The sequence below is a fragment of the Balaenoptera ricei genome, chromosome 3 (genome assembly GCF_028023285.1).
Source record: "Balaenoptera ricei isolate mBalRic1 chromosome 3, mBalRic1.hap2, whole genome shotgun sequence".
NCBI classification, from domain to species: Eukaryota; Metazoa; Chordata; class Mammalia; order Artiodactyla; family Balaenopteridae; genus Balaenoptera; species Balaenoptera ricei.
In genome coordinates this window covers 118,414,318-118,433,815 of record NC_082641.1, presented here as the reverse complement: position 1 = coordinate 118,433,815, position 19,498 = coordinate 118,414,318, and the positions used below count along the sequence as shown (strand labels likewise).

At 41.3% G+C, this 19,498-nt stretch overlaps 2 protein-coding genes across 2 annotated transcripts; both read right to left on the bottom strand.

Annotated features, from left to right (window-relative positions):
• Positions 1-10,247: 10,247 nt before the first annotated feature.
• On the bottom strand, positions 10,248-12,671 carry LOC132363821 (protocadherin alpha-4-like). The gene has a single exon (XM_059919516.1). The coding sequence runs from the start codon at positions 12,669-12,671 to the stop codon at positions 10,248-10,250; it is 2,424 nt and encodes an 807-aa protein (XP_059775499.1).
• Positions 12,672-16,653: 3,982 nt separating this feature from the next.
• Positions 16,654-19,067, bottom strand: LOC132363820 (protocadherin alpha-2-like). The gene is given in 2 exon segments (XM_059919515.1): positions 16,654-16,774; positions 16,776-19,067. Coding segments are annotated over 2 exon segments (2,394 nt in total). The 3' UTR covers positions 16,654-16,672.
• Between the last annotated feature and the right edge of the window lie 431 nt (positions 19,068-19,498).

The window sequence follows — 19,498 nt, the reverse complement described above, 5'->3', positions numbered from 1 at the left end:
AAATGACACTATTTGCAAATTAGATGCATCTAGACAGGGATTTCTTCAAGTTGCTATTACTGATAAATCACAACTGAGATCAATTGTGAAAGCACATATATTTTTCATGAAAGAAATCAAAATCCTAATGTTGTTTGTGAGATATACTACTCCATAAAATTTTTGAGTTCCAGTAGAAATTAAAACATGGAAAGAAATCACACTATTTACTAGGTTAACTCTGTGCTAATTTCATCTCTTTTTAATTCTCCAGTTTATTTGCTGTATGGACTTGGACTACACTTAAAAAATACGGCCAATATAAAATGGACCAATTTTTCCACTTAAAAAATATTTAGGGGCTTCCCTGGTGGCGCAATGTTTAAGAATCCGCCTGCCAATGCAGAGGACACGGGTTCGAGCCCTGGTCCGGGAAGATACCACATGCCGCGGAGCAACTAAGCCCGTGCGCCACAACTACTGAGCCTGCGCTCTAGAGCCCACGAGCCACAACTACTGAGCCTGTGTGCCACAAATACTGAAGCCCGCGCGCCTAGAGCCCATGCTCTGCAACAAGAGAGGCCACCGCAATGAGAAGCCCACGCACCGCAACGAAGTGTAGCCCCCGCTCGCTGCAACTAGAGAAAGCCCACGTACAGCAATGAAGACCCAACGCAGCCGAAACTTTTTAATTTTTTAAAAAATTTAACATTCTACTTATGTATATACTCCCTAGAATTCCTTAAATATTACAAAATCTTCCTTACTTGTGAATACAATAGGGGCCAGGAGATCAATAATTCTATTACTTGATGCTTTACATGTAAAGCATAAACTCCAAATACATTTCTTTAATTTTGGTATAAGTCATAGGTACGACTGGAAGTATTATTTTTACGTCAATGTATAAAACAAATATGGAAAAATGGTACTGTAAAGACTAGCTTTGGGACTTCCCTGACAGTCCAGTGGTTAGGACTTGGCACTTTCACTGCTGTGGCCCTGGGTTCAATCCCTGGTTGCAGAACTAAGATCCCACAAGTCGGGCAGCATGGGGGTGGGATGTGGGGGAAGTTTAGATTGAAAAGAAATAAGATTAATAGAAAATACAAAGTCAATTGAAATTAATTTGCTTCTCAGTATTCAAAACAGTAATGTAAAGACATAAGATAAAGTTACTGAATTTGTTTCTGATATAATCTTTAATAGTATATTTATCATTCTCTTTAGTTTTTGAAAGATTTTTACTATCATTATTATCATGACTTTCCCCTTGGCATTCAGAACATCCAAACACTAAAGAAGTTAAACAGTAATCAGTTTTCAAGACAATTCACCTAACAGTTACTGATAATGATAATTTTAAAATATTTTAATATACAATGATAAAAAAGAAAATGATAATATGTGAGTTGAAAATATCATCAGTTAATGTTGGTTCACCTTCTATTATGGAACCATGATTGATGTGAACCTACAAAACCACGATAAATAAATTTACTTTTGAGAAAAGTAAATATTAAGTACTTAAAATCCAACTGATGGTGTGGTATTAACAATACATGCATAGTAATTTACGGAATATTTTCAGTAAATATTTAAAACTTTAAAAAATATACTCAATGAAGAAAATGCCATCAATAGTATCATATGCTTTTTTCAGTTTGTAATTTTTTTTCATGTAAAGTTATACAGGAGAAAACAAGACTCTTGACATTTGAGCTGTCCTCAAATCTGTTAGATTATATAGTGTTTTAAAATTATCACCTGCATTTGTCTTTCATTGCTCAACTCTTTTTTTGGAGGTTACTTTTTCAACAAGTATAGACTCTCTAGTTGTAATTCCATAGAGGACTCCATAGGTAGAGAAGATTGTTTAAATCTTTTTCCAAACCATTCTTTCAATCGAATATTATAGATTACTTTATTACTGTATAGTTTTTAGAAGTTTTTCAGTTATATTTAAGCCCCACTGCAGAACTAAGACTCCTTTCCTGACAATGAATTTTGATTAAGGAAACCAGATAGTATTTTGAGGTGCCTCTGCTTAATTTACTGGAAATCATTCAGGAAGATAGCACATGAGAAATTTTAACTTTTCTTTGAAGTCTAGATATCTTTCATTTCCTACAAAACTCCAGAATAAAATTTTAATAATCTATATTTCTCTGCTATGTGTAGAAAATTATACAGGTCTACCACACTGTTGAGCTATAACAGGTGAAGTTGAAGCAATCTTTTAAAGATTTATAAACAGTTTATGCACTTGCATCAAATTTGACAAAAAAATTAATTATATGTGGAAAATAATTTCTCCTACGACCACACACTGTATGCATATGGTACATATCTTTACATTACTTTTATAATCGTTCAAACTCCCTACAAAATATTGTGCTAAAATGTTTATACTATATAGTCATTCTAAGAAAATCTGAGAGTAATTTTAAAGTACCTCTGAGGGAATAAGTAAGTTAAATTAAGCATAGCTTTTATTCACAATCCTTTTTTTAAAATTAATTAATTTATTTATTTATGGCTGCGTTGGGTCTTCGTTTCTGTGCGAGGGCTTTCTCTAGTTGTGGCAAGCGGGGGCCACTCTTCATCGCGGTGTGCGGGCCTCTCACTGTCACGGCCTCTCTTGTTGTGGAGCACAGGCTCCAGACACGCAGGCTCAGTAATTGTGGCTCACGGGCCCAGTTGCTCCACGGCATGTGGGATCTTCCCAGACCAGGGCTCGAACCCGTGTCCCCTGCATTGGCAGGCAGATTCTCAACCACTGCGCCACCAGGGAAGCCCCCACAATCCTTTTGTCTTCATTATTCCCAGATGAGCTCATTTAATAATGGAAAGTGACAATGGAGCTAAATTCAAGTACTTTTGCTTCTATTCTATGCATTCACATTAATATTCATGTGGTCTCAAGCAAATTTTTGTCTCCAGGCCACAGTTTAGTCATCATTAAATTGAGAGAAATGACAATCTCTTAGGTCATATCCAGTTTTAAAATCCTAGGTCAAGATACAAAATTAATGCACAGAAATCTCTTGCATTCCTATACACTAATGATGAAAAATCTGAAAGAGAAATTATGGAAACACTCCCATTTGCCATTGCAACAAAAAGAATAAAATACCTAGGAATAAACCTATCTAGGGAAACAAAAGACCTGTATGCAGAAAACTATAAGACACTGATGAAAGAAATCAAAGACAATACAAACAGATGGAGAGATATACCATGTTCTTGGATTGGAAGAATCAATGCTGTGAAAATGACTATACTACCCAAAGCAATCTACGGATTCAATGCAATCCCTATCAAATTACCAGTGGCATTTTTTACGGAACTAGAACAAATCATCTTAAAATTTGTATGGGGACACAAAAGACCCCAAAGAGCCAAAGCAGTCTTGAGGGAAAAAAACAGAGCTGGAGGAATCAGACTTCCTGATTTCAGACTATGCTACAAAGCTACAGTAATCAAGACAATATGGTACTGGCACAAAAACAGAAACATAGATCAATGGAACAAGATAGAAAGCCCAGAGATAAACCCATGCACCTGTGGTCAACTAATCTATGACAAAGGAGGCAAGGATATACAATGGAGAAAAGACAGTCTCTTCAATAAGTGGTGCTGGGAAAACTGGACAGCTACATGTAAAAGAATGAAATTAGAACACTCCCTAACACCATACACAAAAATAAACTCAAAATGGATTCGAAAAAAAAAAAATGGATTCGAGACCTAAATTTAAGACCGGACACTATAAAACTCTTAGAGGAAAACATAGGAAGAACACTCTTTGACATAAATCACAGCAAGATCTTTTTTGATCTACCTCCTAGAGTAATGGAAATAAAACCAAAAATAAACAAATGGGACCTAATGAAACTTCAAAGCTTTTGCACAGCAAAGGAAACCATAAACAAGACAAAAAGACAACCCTCAGAATGGGCGAAAATATTCGCAAACGAATCAACGGACAAAGGATTAATCTCCAAAATATATAAACAGCTCATGCAGCTCAATATTAAAGAAACAAACAACCCAATCCAAAAATGGGCAGAAGACCTAAATAGACATTTCTCCAAAGAAGACATACAGATGGCCAAGAAGCACATGAAAAGCTGCTCAACATCACTAATTATTAGAGAAATGTGAATCAAAACTACAATGAGGTATCACCTCACACCAGTTAGAATGGGCATCATCAGAAAGTCTACAAACAACAAATGCTGGAGAGGGTGTGGAGAAAAGGGAACCCTCTTGCACTGTTGGTGGGAATGTACATTGATACAGCCACTATGGAGAACAGTATGGAGGTTCCTCAAAAAATTAAAAATAGAATTACCATATGATCCAGCAATCCCACTACTGGGCATATACCCAGAGAAAACCATAATTCAAAAAGACGCATGCACCCCAATGTTCATTGCAGCACTATTTACAATAGCCAGGTCATGGAAGCAACCTAAATGCCCATCGACAGACGAATGGATAAAGAAGATGTGGTACATATATACAACGGAATATTACTCAGCCATAAAAAGGAACGAAATTGGGTCATTTGTTGAGACGTGGATGGATCTAGAGACTGTCATACAGAGTGAAGTAAGTCAGAAAGAGAAAAACAAATATCGTATATTAATGCATGTATGTGGAACCTAGAAAAATGGTACAGATGAACCAGTTTGCAGGGCAGAAGTTGAGACACAGATGTAGAGAACAAACCTATGGACACCAGGAGGGGAAAACCACAGTGGGGTGGGGATGGTGGTGTGCTGAATTGGGCAATTGGGATTGACATGTATACACTGATGTGTATAAAACTGATGACTAATAAGAACCTGCAGTATAAACAAACAAACAAACAAAAAAAACAACTAATACTAAACTTTCTTTGGGTTATTTGTATGGAAATATGTTAATATAAATGTTTCAGACATTACATGAAATTTCTAAAAATCTTATATGTTCTGGTATAATGTTATAAGTCATAATTCTAGTTATTACTTTAAAATGTGTATCTCAGAAATAAGTAAATTTCCTTGTCAATTGCATTATGAACTTTCATCAAATATTTAACTGTGGTCATTTTTAAGTCTTTTGTCATTTACAGACAGTTCTGGGTGTACTCTGATGCTTTCACAAAAATGTTCCTATAAAAGGGTTTCACCTTCAAGGAATTCATGGAAAAGACTCTGACAAGTACAGGTTTCTGGTAACTGACTGTACTGCTGAACTGAATGAATAAGCATTTTCAGAACTCTAATGGAAGACTGATGAATTCATAAAAGTGCTAACAAAAGATCAAGATGAAAAATAAATTAAGTACATAGGACTGAGTGAACTGATGAGGATGATTATAATTTTTGTGACTTTCTGTTTGAATAAAAAAAAATCCCCCCCACCAAAAAAAAAAATCCTAGGTCAAGTGAGTGGAAACTTGGTGAGATGCAAGATTCTTATACCATTAGCAAGTATCCAGGGTAAGAAAGAAGAAGGGAGGGTAACTAAAGAGTAATAAATTCAATAAGCTTGGTTCTTATGTACCAAGGAAAGGGGAGTGGAAGAAGGAAAAAGAGTTTAAAACAAAGTACAGAATCTTTGTTCCACTAACTTTACTTTGTATGAGAGTACAAAATAGAACTTGAGTGTCAGTAGGAGAGAGAAAAATAAAATGTTCAGAAGATTTGTAATGACAGACATCATTGTAGTAGACAAAAAAGAAAAAGGGATAAAATATTTATCTCAATTCAAACTTTTCCATAAATGTTCTAAACTCATATCTGTCAGATATTTATAAGTCCTTTATCCATTTCTAGAGGAATATAATTACATCTAGAACAACTACAGCTTCTTATGTACAATACCCAGAACTCAATACAAAATTATCAGGCTTACCAAGAAAGAGAATCATGAGAAAAAAATGAATAAAAAAAGACACACAGATGATCCAATTATTACAATGATATGACGGATCACAAATAAACTGTGATTGAGGTGTTGAAATAAATACATAATAAATAATTTCACCAGAAAATTGTAATCTATTTTTAAAGGGAAATTACAATCCTAAAGTTAAAAAAAGTCATAACTAAAGTTTAGATTCAATTGATGATTTAATAATAAGAAGAGAATTTTGCTGAAGTATATGATTGGTCAGAATAAAATATACAGCATGTAATAGAGACCAAAAGTGATGTTTAAAAAATAGAGAGGGCATAGAAGATGTAAGAGATAGGGTGAAAAGATTTTTTTAACATCTTTATTATGGTATAATTACTTCATGGTGAAAGGATTTAACACACATATTCCGTGAGTTACAGAAGAGAAAGAGAGAAAAGCATGAGGCAGAAGCAATATTCGAAGACAGATTGCTGGAATTTTCCTATACTGATGAAAGACATCAAGCCACATATTCAAGAAGCTTTAAAAACTGCAAACAAGATAAAACCAAAGAAAACTAAAATTGAGCATATAATAAAGCCATTGAAAATCAAAAACAAAGAAAAATTTTACAAAGCAGCTAGAGGGGAAAAAAAAGTTTACACTACCTGAACAATAAACTTGACAGCCATCTTCTCAAAATACTATGGAATGTCATCTGAAAGCACTGCGGGGAAAAATAACTTACAACCCATAACTTAATATTCAGCAAAACTATTCTTCAAAAGTGCTGGCAAAATAAGCATATTTCTCATATTCCATAGATTAAATATTTCTTTACCACCACTAAAAGAAATATTAAAGAATTTCTTCATAAGGAAAAAGATCCCAGAAAGAAACAAAAAAAAGTAACTGTAGGGACTTCCCTGGTGGCACAGTGGTTAAGAATCCGCCTGCCAGTACAGGGGACACAGGTTCAAGACCTGGTCCGGGAAGATCCCACATGCTGCAGAACAACTAAGCCCACGTGCCACAACTACTGAAGCCTGCGCACCTAGAGCCTGCGCTCCACAACAAGAGAAGCCACCACAATGAAAAGCCCACGCAACATAACGAAGTGTAGCCCCTGCTGGCCGCAACTAGAGAAAGCCTGCGTGCAGCAACAAAGACCCAACGCAGCCAAAAATTAATTAATTAATTAATTAATTATTTTAAAAAGTAACTGTATACAATAACAATAATAATGCAATCTGTTCCTAGAGTATATGTATAATTGAAAGGCATAACGCTAAAAGAAAAAGTGAAAGCAAGTAAATGGAGTTATTATTCAAGGTCCTAGCATTGTCTGTAAGTGGTAAAAGTATTAATTTAATCTATACTAAACAAGTCAATGATGCTTGTTATAGTATCCAGGAAATCAATAAAGAAATTAGTAAAAGAATGTGTAACTAAAAAGATAATTCAGGAGAAAATGAAATAATTATAATATACTAATCCAAATGAAGACAAAAAAGAAGGAAGACTAGAAGGGAATTTTTAATAATTTTTTTAAACCTACAGCAAACATAATTAATAATAAATTATTGAAATCTTTCATTTAGAGTTCATAAATAGACAAGAATGTCCACTATTGCCAGTTCGGTTTAACAGAGTACTAGTGGTCCTACCCAATGCCATAAAGCATACTAAAGATATAAAAGATATAAGGATTGGAAAGGAAAAAATACAACTCTCAATATTTTCTGATAGAATGATTGTCTATATCCAAAAATACAAAGCACCTATAGACAAATTATTAGAATTAATAAATTATTTTAGCAACTTAGCTGAATAACACATCAATACAAAAATACAAAATATTTTCATATGTACCATTAGTAAACAGAAAAAATTTTTAGCTTAAAGCTGATATTTATAATGATCACAAATGACAATTATCTAAGAATAAATGTAATGAAAGGTGTATATATAGGACCTCCACACAGAAAACTATAAAATAAATATTAAGAACCATTACAGGTTATTTAGATAAATAGAGCATGCTCATGAACTGAATGACATTATTGTAAAGATGTCAACTAGTTTCACGTTTCTCAGTAGATATGATGCAATCCAAATCAAAACCTCACTGAGTTGTTTTTATGGAATTTATATACAAATTTAAGTGGAAATGAAAGAGGCAACATGACATTAATGAAAAAAAGTCAAATAGATTACAACAACAATAACAACAAAAAGACCATGGTTATATAACAGAAAACTGTTTTATAAAACATGTGGAACTCATCTTTTTCAAGTGGTCTTGCTTCAGTTGAATATCCTTGGGGAAAATTAATCTTGACCTTTATGTCCCAAAAAAGACAAAAAATTCAAAATGGATTGTATATGTAATGTGACCAATTAAACAAAAGACACCACAAGAAATTATCTTCATGGAACAGAATCAAGAAGAAAAGAATGATAAATTGAACTTAACTAAAATAAAAAATTTCTATTCACCAAAGGACAAAAGAATGAAAAGGCAAGTCACAGTGTAGAAGAGTGCAAAATCAAGAAAGGGGTTATATCCAGAATATGAAAATTTTCAAAAAGCAGTAGAAGAATACAACAGAATAGGAAAAGTAGGTAGGAGACTTGAACAGCTACTGCACAAAATAGGATCTAAAAATGGCCAATAATAATAACACCAAAAGATGTTCAACCTCAATTACAAATCAAGAAACATAAACAGGGCTTCCCTGGTGGCGCAGTGGTTGAGAATCTGCCTGCCTATGCAGGGAACACGGGTTCGGGCCTTGGTCTGGGAAGATCCCGCATGGCGCGGAGCAACTGGGCCCGTGAGCCACAATTACTGAGCCTGCGCGTCTGGAGCATGTGCTCCGCAACGAGAGAGGCCGCGATAGTGAGAGGCCCGCGCACCGCGATGAGGAGTGGCCCCCGCTTGCCGCAACTGGGGAGAGCCCTCGCACAGAAGCGAAGACCCAACACAGCCATAAATAAAATAAATAAATAAACATAGAACCAAAAAACCTGTTTAAAAAAAAAAGAAACATAAACACAACCAGCAAAATGGCAACAATATAAATAAACTAACAATGCCAAGTTGTGGAGATGAAGAAGAATAGGAATTCATACAGTGCTAGCATGAGTGTGAACAGGTAAAAGCATTTGGTGAAACTGATTGACATTATCAATTAAAGAAGAAGATATGTACATAGTTTATGTTCCACTAATCTCGATCCTAGCTAAATAATAGAGAAAAGTGTGTACACGGACATTGAAAATGTTACAAATATATTGATGGCAGAAATATGTGAAATAGACATAAAGAGAAATAATGTAAAATTCTCAAGAGTGGAACAAATAACTCACACCCTATTCATAAAACAAAGTACCAGAGAACTTAATAAATTAAATGAACTCCAAGTACATATGGCAATATGGATGATTCCATAGAATGGTGAATGATAAATACGAAGAACACACAAACACATGCACACACATAACACATTTTGTGCAATTCCATTTAGATAAAATTTAGGAAACAGGTCAAAATCATTTATAAAGTTAAAACTGTGGCTACATTTGGGGGAGAAAGAGGGGAAAGATATTTGGGAGGTGCATTTGAGTGTCTTCTGGAGTGGAGGTAATAGAAGTTTTCACTTCCAAGTAGCTGATAGAGCTATAATATTCATTCTGTGCACTTTTCAGTGTATTATGAGCAAATAACAAGAAAATGCTCTCTAAAAGCAGATTACAACTGAAAACAAGTAGGTGAAGATAGTAACCACAAAATTTATAACACTAGTTATAATATGCATTGAATAATGAAGAATAAAAACAAAACAACATGTATTGCCTTAGTGTCCTGCAATTCTAAAAGATTTTAGTTTAAAAAGGTATGTAAGAAGTAAGCATTTAATTCAGAGAAATTTGGTTCTGAGAATTTTTTTAATTAAGAAGAAATTGATAGAATTAAAGAATATGAGGGACTTCCCTGTTGGTGCAGTGGTTAAGAATCTGCCTGCCAGTGAGGGGAACACGGGTTGGAGCCTTGGTCCGGAAAGATCCCACATGCCACGGAGCAGGTAAGCCCGGTCGCTACAACTACTGAGCCTGCGTTCTAGAGCCCGCGAGCCACAACTACTGAGCCTGTGTGACACAACTACTGAAGCCCGCGTGCCTAGAGCCCGGGCTCCGCAACAAGGAAGGCACCGCAATGAGAAGCTCGCGCACCGCAGAGAAGAGTAAACCCCGCTCGCCGCAACTAGAGAAAGCCCACGTGCAGCAACGAAGACCAAAGGCAGCCAAAAATAAATAAATAAATTTTAAAAAATTAAAGAATATGAGACTTCAGAGTAAATAAAGGGTATTTATAAACTAACCTTTGAAAGAGAATCCTCAGTTGCTGGCTGCTGATCCCCTCTGTCCCCAGAGTCGGGTACACTGGGGCTGAAGGCCATGAGGTCTGCCTTGGGCGGCCCCACCCCAGAGCACACCCGCTGCCGCCTCTGCTGCGAGTAAGACCAGCTCCCCACCGCGCTGGAGCACACCAGCGTGGGCTTCCCGGGCCCGCACGCGCCCTCGCTGGGCGGCGCCGAGCACCGCAGCGCCGCGTACAGCAGCAGCGTGAGCACCAACAGGCTGGACACCGCGCAGATGGCGATGATCAGGTACACGTTCACATCCACCAGAGCGGCCTCCGCGCCAGCGGCGCCCGTCGACGCCCGCGAAGAGGCCTTGGGCGCCTGGCCGCTGTCCTCCAGCGACAGCAGCACGGTGGCCGTGGCCGTCAGCGCCGGCTCGCCGTGGTCCTTCACCAGCACCAGCAGGCGCTGGCGCGGCGCGTCCGCCTCGTCCAGGGCGCGCGTCGTGCTGATCTCGCCCGTGTACAGCCCCACGCGGAACGGGCTGCGCGCGCCACCCGCCGCCGGCTGCAGCTCGTACGACAGCCACGCGTTGTAGCCCGAGTCCGCGTCCACCGCGCGCACCTTCGCCACCACGTGGCCCGCGCCCACCGACCGAGCCACCCGCTGGCTCAGCGCGCCCGCCCCGCCGCCCGGCCCGGGCAGCAGCAGCGCCGGCGCGTTGTCGTTCTCGTCCAGCACGAACACCTGCAGCGTCACGTTGCTGCCCAGAGGCGGCACGCCCGCGTCGCGCGCGCTCACCTGGAACTGCAGCAGCTCCAGCTCCTCGTGGTCCAGCGGCTGCAGCGCGTACACCTTGCCGCTCTCCGCGTGCACCGACACGTAGCTCGACAGCGCTCGCTCGCCCACCCGCCGCTCCACCAGCGAGTAGGACACCAGCGCGTTCTCCTGCGCGTCCGCGTCCCGAGCCGACACCGTGAAGATGTGGCAGCCGGGCGGGTTGTTCTCCTTCACGAACACCGTGTACTCGGGCTGCGCGAACGCGGGCGTGTTGTCGTTCACGTCGGACACCTCCACGGACACGCTGGTTGTGGCCGACAGGGAAGGCGAGCCCCCGTCCCTCGCGGTCACCCCCACCTCATAGTTCGCCACACTCTCGCGATCCAAGGCGCTGTCCAGAACCAATGAATAGTAATTCTTGAAGGTGGACACCAGCCTGAAGGGAACACTGGGCGACAGGGTGCAAGTCACCTGCCCATTGACACTGGAGTCGAGGTCGGACACACTTAGCAAGGCGATGACGGTGCCCAGTGGAGCGTCTTCCCTAATTGGGAGGGACAAGGACTTGAATTCCATTACTGGGACATTATCATTGGTGTCGCCAACTTCCACCATAACTGTACAATGGCCAGAGAGTGGGGGCTGCCCCTTATCAATGCCCTCTACAAGAATTTCATAGGATTTGCTTTCTTCAAAATCGATATATCCCTTTACCATAATTTCTCCAGTAATTGGATCTATGTAGAACTTGGATTTCACATTTGGTAAAATATCAGTTGAGAATGAATATGTAATATTCCCATTCAAGCCTTCGTCTAAATCTGAGGCGTTAAGTTTAATTACCAACGTTCCATTAGGAACATTTTCCTGTAATTTCACTTCATAGAGTGTTCTGTCGAAAACTGGGGCGTTGTCGTTGGCGTCCAGCACTTTGACGAGTAACTGAACGGTGCCAGTCAGCTCAGGTTTGCCGCCATCAGAGGCGGTAAGCACTAAAAAAATCTCCGGGTCTTCTTCTCTGTCTAAAGGTTTCCTTAATACTAACCCAAGACGTTTTACTCGCTCTTCATAGGATGGTTTTTCCAGCGAGAAATACTCACTGGGGCTCAGTGTGTAAGTCAGCAGAGCGTTGGCCCCAATGTCTGCATCGGAAGCGCCCTCTAGTGGAAACCGAGAGTCAAGCGGCCTGGATTCAGCCATGAACAGATTCTTTTGTGTTCCCGGGAACACAGGAGGATTGTCGTTAACGTCCTTTACTTCCACCTCCACATGGAACACCTGTAGCGGCCTGTCCACGATCACCTCTAGGTGGATGCTGCACTCCGCGCTCCGCCCGCACAGCTCCTCCCGGTCGATCCGAGAATTCACAAACAAAATGCCATTCTGCAGATTTACCTCCAGAAGGTCCCCGCGGCCTTTGGACGCCACCCGGAACAGACGCGGCACCAGCTCCGCCAGCTCCAGCCCCAGGTCCTGAGCGATGCGGCCCACGAAGGTGCCGTGTTTGGCCTCCTCCGGGACGGAGTAGCGGACCTGGCCGCTCCCGGCCTTCCAGGTTGAAAGGAACAGAAGTGAGAGCAGCAAACGCCGGTATTCCTGGCCGATTGCCCAGGAAAACTCCATCTCAAGCCCGCAGTGCTTTGTTCTCATGAAGCGGGTCTTGTTTCAAAATGAAGAGATATCTCCTGACCGTTCAGTCCAGTCCCACTGCATCCTCCATTTTTCAGCATCTGGATGGTGGATGCAGCTTCTTTACAATAAGAATAGGAGGGATTTTTTTTCTTTCTTTCTCGCTCTATCGGATCAATTTTATGGTACAGAGCGACATCATGTGGCTCCAAACCGTAAGTAACAGATTCTGGAGATGCATACTCTAAGTCTTAATTATTCTTTCATCCATTCTGCCTTTGGAGAATAGAATCTCATTTTGTACTACTGAGGTACACATTTTGCACCACTGATTGATTGTGATCCTTAGTTTCACCACAGGAGCAGCTTTCACTTCAGTGGAAATACTTTTTTCATAGAAGTTTTAAGTATTTACAGAGACCCAACTGTAGTTAACATAGCACTTTGCAAATATACAGTTGGTAAAGTGTTGGTTAGGAAATTCACGACAGGTTTTGTGTGTGTGTGTGTTCCTAAGAGTGATGAAAGGTAGTTATTAATGATGACACACTCTTCATCATTGGATTTTACATTCCCAGTGTTGAAGATTTCAGAGAATTAAGCTCTAGGAAAACTCTGATCTCCAAAATAAGTCATTGAAAGGGAATTTCAAAAATGTTTGAAAAAGGAAGCAAAGACCATCAGCACTTAATTGAAGGTCTTCCTTGCTGTGGGCAAGGAAGCTTTAACAAGGAAGTAGGATGTTTCGGTATATAATTTGTGTTGGGAAGTATTCCAGATAATTTTATTCACTGGAACCTATTCACCTCCCATGAGCAAGATGGGTATTCTCATTTTGTCTCTTACAGTTTATAAACACTTGCTTGTTCTCCAGGCTCTAATATGCCTCAACTTCTATTCTCTCCTACAGCACTCATATATTTCAGTCAAAGTGGACAATTTCCTGCTTCCAATAACATTTTTCATGAAACAGATATACTCATTTCATTCCCTGCCTAAGTAATATCCATCATTTCCAAACTCTTCTCAAAGCAGTTTCCCCCATTATATAACAATTTAAAACTTCCTTGACCAACAAAGACTTTCATGATTAAACCAATTGAGCAGGCATCTTTATTTTCTTTTATACTGTAGCATCTAGATCAAATCACTTGGGACATTTATTACATTAATTTCTCTTTTTTAGCTATTTGGGTATGTGTGTCTAATCCTCCATTTTTGAAATATAAACTTTAAAAGAGAATATTTGTGTTATAATAGTTTAATAGCTCAGAATACTTACTGAGTATTTGCTGAACATTTACCCTATAGAATGGTTTGGTTTTCTTCAATTGCTTAATAAAATGCATTAAATTAAGGTGGTCATGTAGCTAGTTAAGAAATATGATGTCTCAGCAACCTCTATAATTTTCCAGAGATACAAAAATATTTTCCTTAGACATTGCTCTACTTAAGATATATTTCAATTTCCATATTGAAAACCTGGATTTTAGCTTAGTTTTCATTCCAGTTCTTGGCAATCATGATCTTTGAGACGTTAATAGTTCTAATGGTCAATAAAGAATTCCCAAATAATAGAGCATAATATATTTTCCTGACACACAAAAAACAATATAGAAGGACATGATGGTAGCTATTTTAAAACTTTCTTTGACTTTTATGTTCATAAACCTCTTACTCCATAGTTGTCTAAGACAAAAAAAAATCAATCTAGTGAAAATAGCTCTAAGCTCCCATTCTACGAAAAGCCACACTGCCCCCCCCATTTTTTCTGAATTAAAACATAAATCAAAGTAGTTTCACTGTTCCAGTACCCAAACTGCAGATTTGTGCAAAATGATTAGTATCAAACACACTGAAAGGAAGTGAAAAGGACTCCCTGTCCATTTACTTTATTTTGCAAGTAATTAAATGCATAGATGAGGAATGCAAAAGAATAGAAAGGATATTTATTTGGGAACTATTCACTATTTACCGGGTATAGAGACAACACATCTCTAAAGGGAAAAACTCAAAAGTCTTTAAAATGTCTTATTAGCTGAGAATCACATTAGTCAAGAAGTTGAAGAGGAGGACTTCCCTGGTGGCACAGTGGTTAAGAATTCACCTGCCAATGCAGGGACAGGGGTTCGGGCCCTGGTCCGGGGAGCAACTAAGCCTGTGCACCACAACTACTGAGCCTGCGCTCTAGAGCCTGTGAGCCACAACTACTGAGCCAACATGCCACAACTACTGAAGCCCGCACGTCTAGAGCACAGCGTGCTCCGCAACAAGAGAAGCCACCATAATGAGAAGCCCGCACACTGTAACGAAGAGTAGCCCCCACTCGCCGCAACTAGAGAAAGCCCGCACACAGCAACAAAGACCCAACGCAGCCAAAAATAAATAAATAAATAAATTTATTTTAAAAATAAAAAATAAAACTATATGCCCATTTGTACTCAAAAAAAAAAAATTGAAGAGGGGAGCTGGATTTGAAGACTGAAGTCCCACATCCTAGAAGACGAGAACTCTGGATGGCCCTATTATTCACAATAGGATGAAAATGATACCTAATAAAATAGTGAACTGAGGTTGGACATGCTGTGGCTCATACTTGATGGACAGGAGGCCACAAAGGACAGTGCCAGAAAGAGGAAATGGAAGTGGAAAAAAGGAGGACTATCTATTTTATATGTTGGCCTATCCCACAATGTCACTGAGTATTAACCAGGTTTCACCAAGGAAACTTGAACAAAGAAGTAGGAAGTTGTAGTACATAACTTGTGTGGAAAAGTATTCCACACAATTAGAATGGAATACACTGGAGCAAAGTTGGTATCTTCATTTTTGTCTCTAATGGTTTAGAATACTTGCCCATTCTCCAGTCACTAACATACCTAAGCTTTGGCTTCCACTGGCAAAGAAACTTCAATGCGAGACGAACTATTTACTAGGGGAACTGACCAAATACCAAATAGGGAAATGAATGGAAAATAATTTCACCTCTAGTTATTTGGAACTTTGTACTTGCTACATGACACACATTAATAGGTTGGTATTCAGAGGAGGGTCACCAGTAATAACATTGACTTATTGAACTTTTTGGACATTAGCATCATTAATACTGCATGTAAAAGAGGTTAATAATAAATAAGTTTTGCTAACTGAATAGTTTTAAAATGAGATATACAGTATTTTTCTCTACACTGTTCAGATAGAAAATAATATTTCTTAACAAGATTAATAATATTCTTTCAAAAGCAGTATTTTCTAAATGATGATATACTAAAGAGAGTATTAAAATTTCACTTCCTATTGATTTCTTAATGCTTACTAATAAAAAGTAGTGAGAAACAGAAGAGAGAAAATGATACAATTCTAAAAGCAATAAATTTATTATTCTAGTTTTTTTTTTACCCAATTGGAAAACTAGCAACAATACACAGTATTGTCAAATGTGAGCACAAAAATTAAAACAATCATGTTCAAGTAGAAAGGAGGAACTGAGAATACAGATAAATGGATAAGTGAGTAAAAGAGGCTCTATAGGAGGCAACAGGCTTAATAAACTAATATTTGAAACTGAATATGTAAAAGCATAATAAAAAGAAAGTGCGCCAGTGACATTTGGACTAACATCTAGTAGGAATTTCCAATAAAAAGTGTCATAATTTACTGAAGCATTGTGGAGGTATTAGCACACCACAGTTTAAGTCAAATATTCTAATCAATTCAATTTACCCTGGAAAATATATTTAGTTTCTATCCAGATTTTTAGCAATAAAATAATTCTACAGCGACTTGTAAAAACCTGCAAGTATGGGTCTTACCACTTATTGCTGATTCGGTTCAAAGCCATTAGTCACAAGAAATTCAAACATTTTAACCACAAAACCAGTACCTTGAAGACTCTATTGACAGCAACAAGACTAATTAACTGTTAAAATGTTTCCAAAGGAGTAGTAACGTTGAGAATTAAAAACAAAGACATTTTTGAAAGGATTTTTAAAAATTACTCACTTTAGCAGGAAGATCAACCTTCACATCCAGCTGCTCTTCTCTATCCCCACTAATGGGGCCGGGTGGGAGACATGGGCTGAAGGCCATGAGGTCTGCCTTGGGCGGCCCCTCCCCAGAGCACACCCGCTGCCGCCTCTGCTGCGAGTAAGACCAGCTCCCCACCGCGCTGGAGCACACCAGCGCGGGCTTCCCGGGCCCGCACGCGCCCTCGCTGGGCGGCGCCGAGCGCCGCAGCGCCGCGTACAGCAGCAGCGTGAGCACCAACAGGCTGGACACCGCGCAGATGGCGATGATCAGGTACACGTTCACATCCACCAGAGCGGCCTCCGCGCCAGCGGCGCCCGTCGACGCCCGCGAAGAGGCCTTGGGCGCCTGGCCGCTGTCCTCCAGCGACAGCAGCACGGTGGCCGTGGCCGTCAGCGCCGGCTCGCCGTGGTCCTTCACCAGCACCAGCAGGCGCTGGCGCGGCGTGTCCGCCTCGTCCAGGGCGCGCGTCGTGCTGATCTCGCCCGTGTACAGCCCCACGCGGAACGGGCTGCGCGCGCCACCCGCTGCCGGCTGCAGCTCGTACGACAGCCACGCGTTGTAGCCCGAGTCCGCGTCCACCGCGCGCACCTTCGCCACCACGTGGCCCGCGCCCACCGACCGAGCCACCCGCTGGCTCAGCGCGCCCGCCCCGCCGCCCGGCCCGGGCAGCAGCAGCGCCGGCGCGGGCAGCAGCAGCGCCGGCGCGTTGTCGTTCTCGTCCAGCACGAACACCTGCAGCGTCACGTTGCTGCCCAGAGGCGGCACGCCCGCGTCGCGCGCGCTCACCTGGAACTGCAGCAGCTCCAGCTCCTCGTGGTCCAGCGGCTGCAGCGCGTACACCTTGCCGCTCTCCGCGTGCACCGACACGTAGCTCGACAGCGCTCGCTCGCCCACCCGCCGCTCCACCAGCGAGTAGGACACCAGCGCGTTCTCCTGCGCGTCCGCGTCCCGCGCCGACACCGTGAAGATGTGGCAGCCGGGCGGATTGTTTTCCTTCACGAACACCGTGTACTCGGGCTGCGCGAACGCGGGCGCGTTGTCGTTCACGTCGGACACCTCCACGAACACGCTGGCCGTTGTCGACAGGGAAGGCGAGCCCCCGTCCCTCGCGGTCACCCCCACCTCATAGTTCGCCAGGTTCTCGCGATCCAGGGCGCTGTCCAACACCAGCGAATAGTAATTCTTGAAGGTGGACACCAGTTTGAAGAAGTCATGGGGGGTCAGGGTGCAGGTCACCTGCCCGTTGGCACCGGAGTCGCGGTCAGACACTGTGATGAGGGCGATGACTGTTCCCAGCGGAGCATCCTCTCGGATGGGAAGTGAAAGAGACGTGATTGAGACTTCTGGTGTGTTATCATTGATGTCCACAAGTTTTACTGAAATTTTACAGTGCCCAGACATTGGTGGAGTCCCGTTGTCATAGGCAATGACTTGAATCTCATAAGATTTCACTTCCTCATAATCTAATTGTCCCTTAGTTCTGATTTCCCCTGAGCTGGGATCTATTTTGAACTTGGTCTTTATATTGGGGGACACATCACCACTAAATGAATACACAATCTCGCTGTTTGATCCTTCATCTGCATCAGAAGAATTTAATTTAATCACCAAGGATCCGTTTGCGATGTTCTCTAACAACTGTACTTTGTAAACTGATTGGTCAAAAGTAGGTTCGTTGTCATTCACATCTAATACCTTAATAAGCAGTTGAACGGTGCCTGTGAGCTCAGGTTTGCCCCTATCAGTAGCCACCAGTAACAAATTAATCTCGGCAGTTTCCTCTCTGTCCAGAGATTTCCTGAGCACAAGAGACAAAGACTGGCTTAGTTCATCATTTGTCTGTATATCTAGAAAGAAAAACTCACTGGAGCTGAGCTTGTAGGAGAGAAGAGCATTTACTCCGACATCTGCATCAAACGCCCCCTCTAGAGGAAACCGCGAGTCAAGCAGCCTCGATTCGTGAAACCGGATAGTCTTTACTGTCACTGGAAATACTGGCGGATTGTCGTTAATGTCCTTCACCTCCACCGCCACATGGAACACCTGCAGCGGCCGGTCCACGATCACCTCCAGGTGGATGATGCACTCCGCGCTCCGCCCGCACAGCTCCTCCCGGTCGATCCGAGAATTCACAAACAAAATGCCATTCTGCAGATTTACCTCCAGAAGGTCCCCGCGGCCTTTGGATGCCACCCGGAACAGACGCGGCACCAGCTCCGCCAGCTCCAGCCCCAGGTCCTGGGCGATGCGGCCCACGAAGGTGCCGTGTTTGGCCTCCTCGGGGACGGAGTAGCGGACCTGGCTGCTCCTGGCCTCCCCTGCAGCGAGGAGCAGAAGCGAGAGTAGCAGACACCCGACCTCTCCGCCCCTACTCTTAGAAGACACCATCACCAATACTCAGCGAGTTGATCAAATTAAAATATCATGTTTTGCAAAATTTTAAATATTGTCCTCTAGTCTCTGCTCAAGTCCTGCTGCTTCTCTTACTGTTCTGTCTCTCTGGAGTGACAATAGGGCCCTGGGTATTTTTCTTCCTACAGAATACACTGTAGTAGACAGCGACATCATGTGGCCAAAATGTAGGCTCTACTATTTATTCTGTAGATTAAAAATTAAACAATTGTCTAGTCTAAGTTTACTGATAGCTTTCATTTAGGAAAAATATTTATTTTAAACTCTGAAATATATCATTCCCCCCTTTAATTGTGTTAAAAACATATAACAAAATTTACCATCTCATCCACTTTTAAGTATACAATTTAGTACGTTAAGTATATTCACATTGTTGTGAAACAGATCTTGAGAACTTTCATCTTGCA

What these genes read in the sequence shown, in the direction of transcription:
- LOC132363821 (XM_059919516.1), bottom strand. Translation starts at nt 12,671, where the DNA reads ATGAGAACAAAGCACTGCGGGCTTGAGATGGAGTTTTCCTGGGCAATC.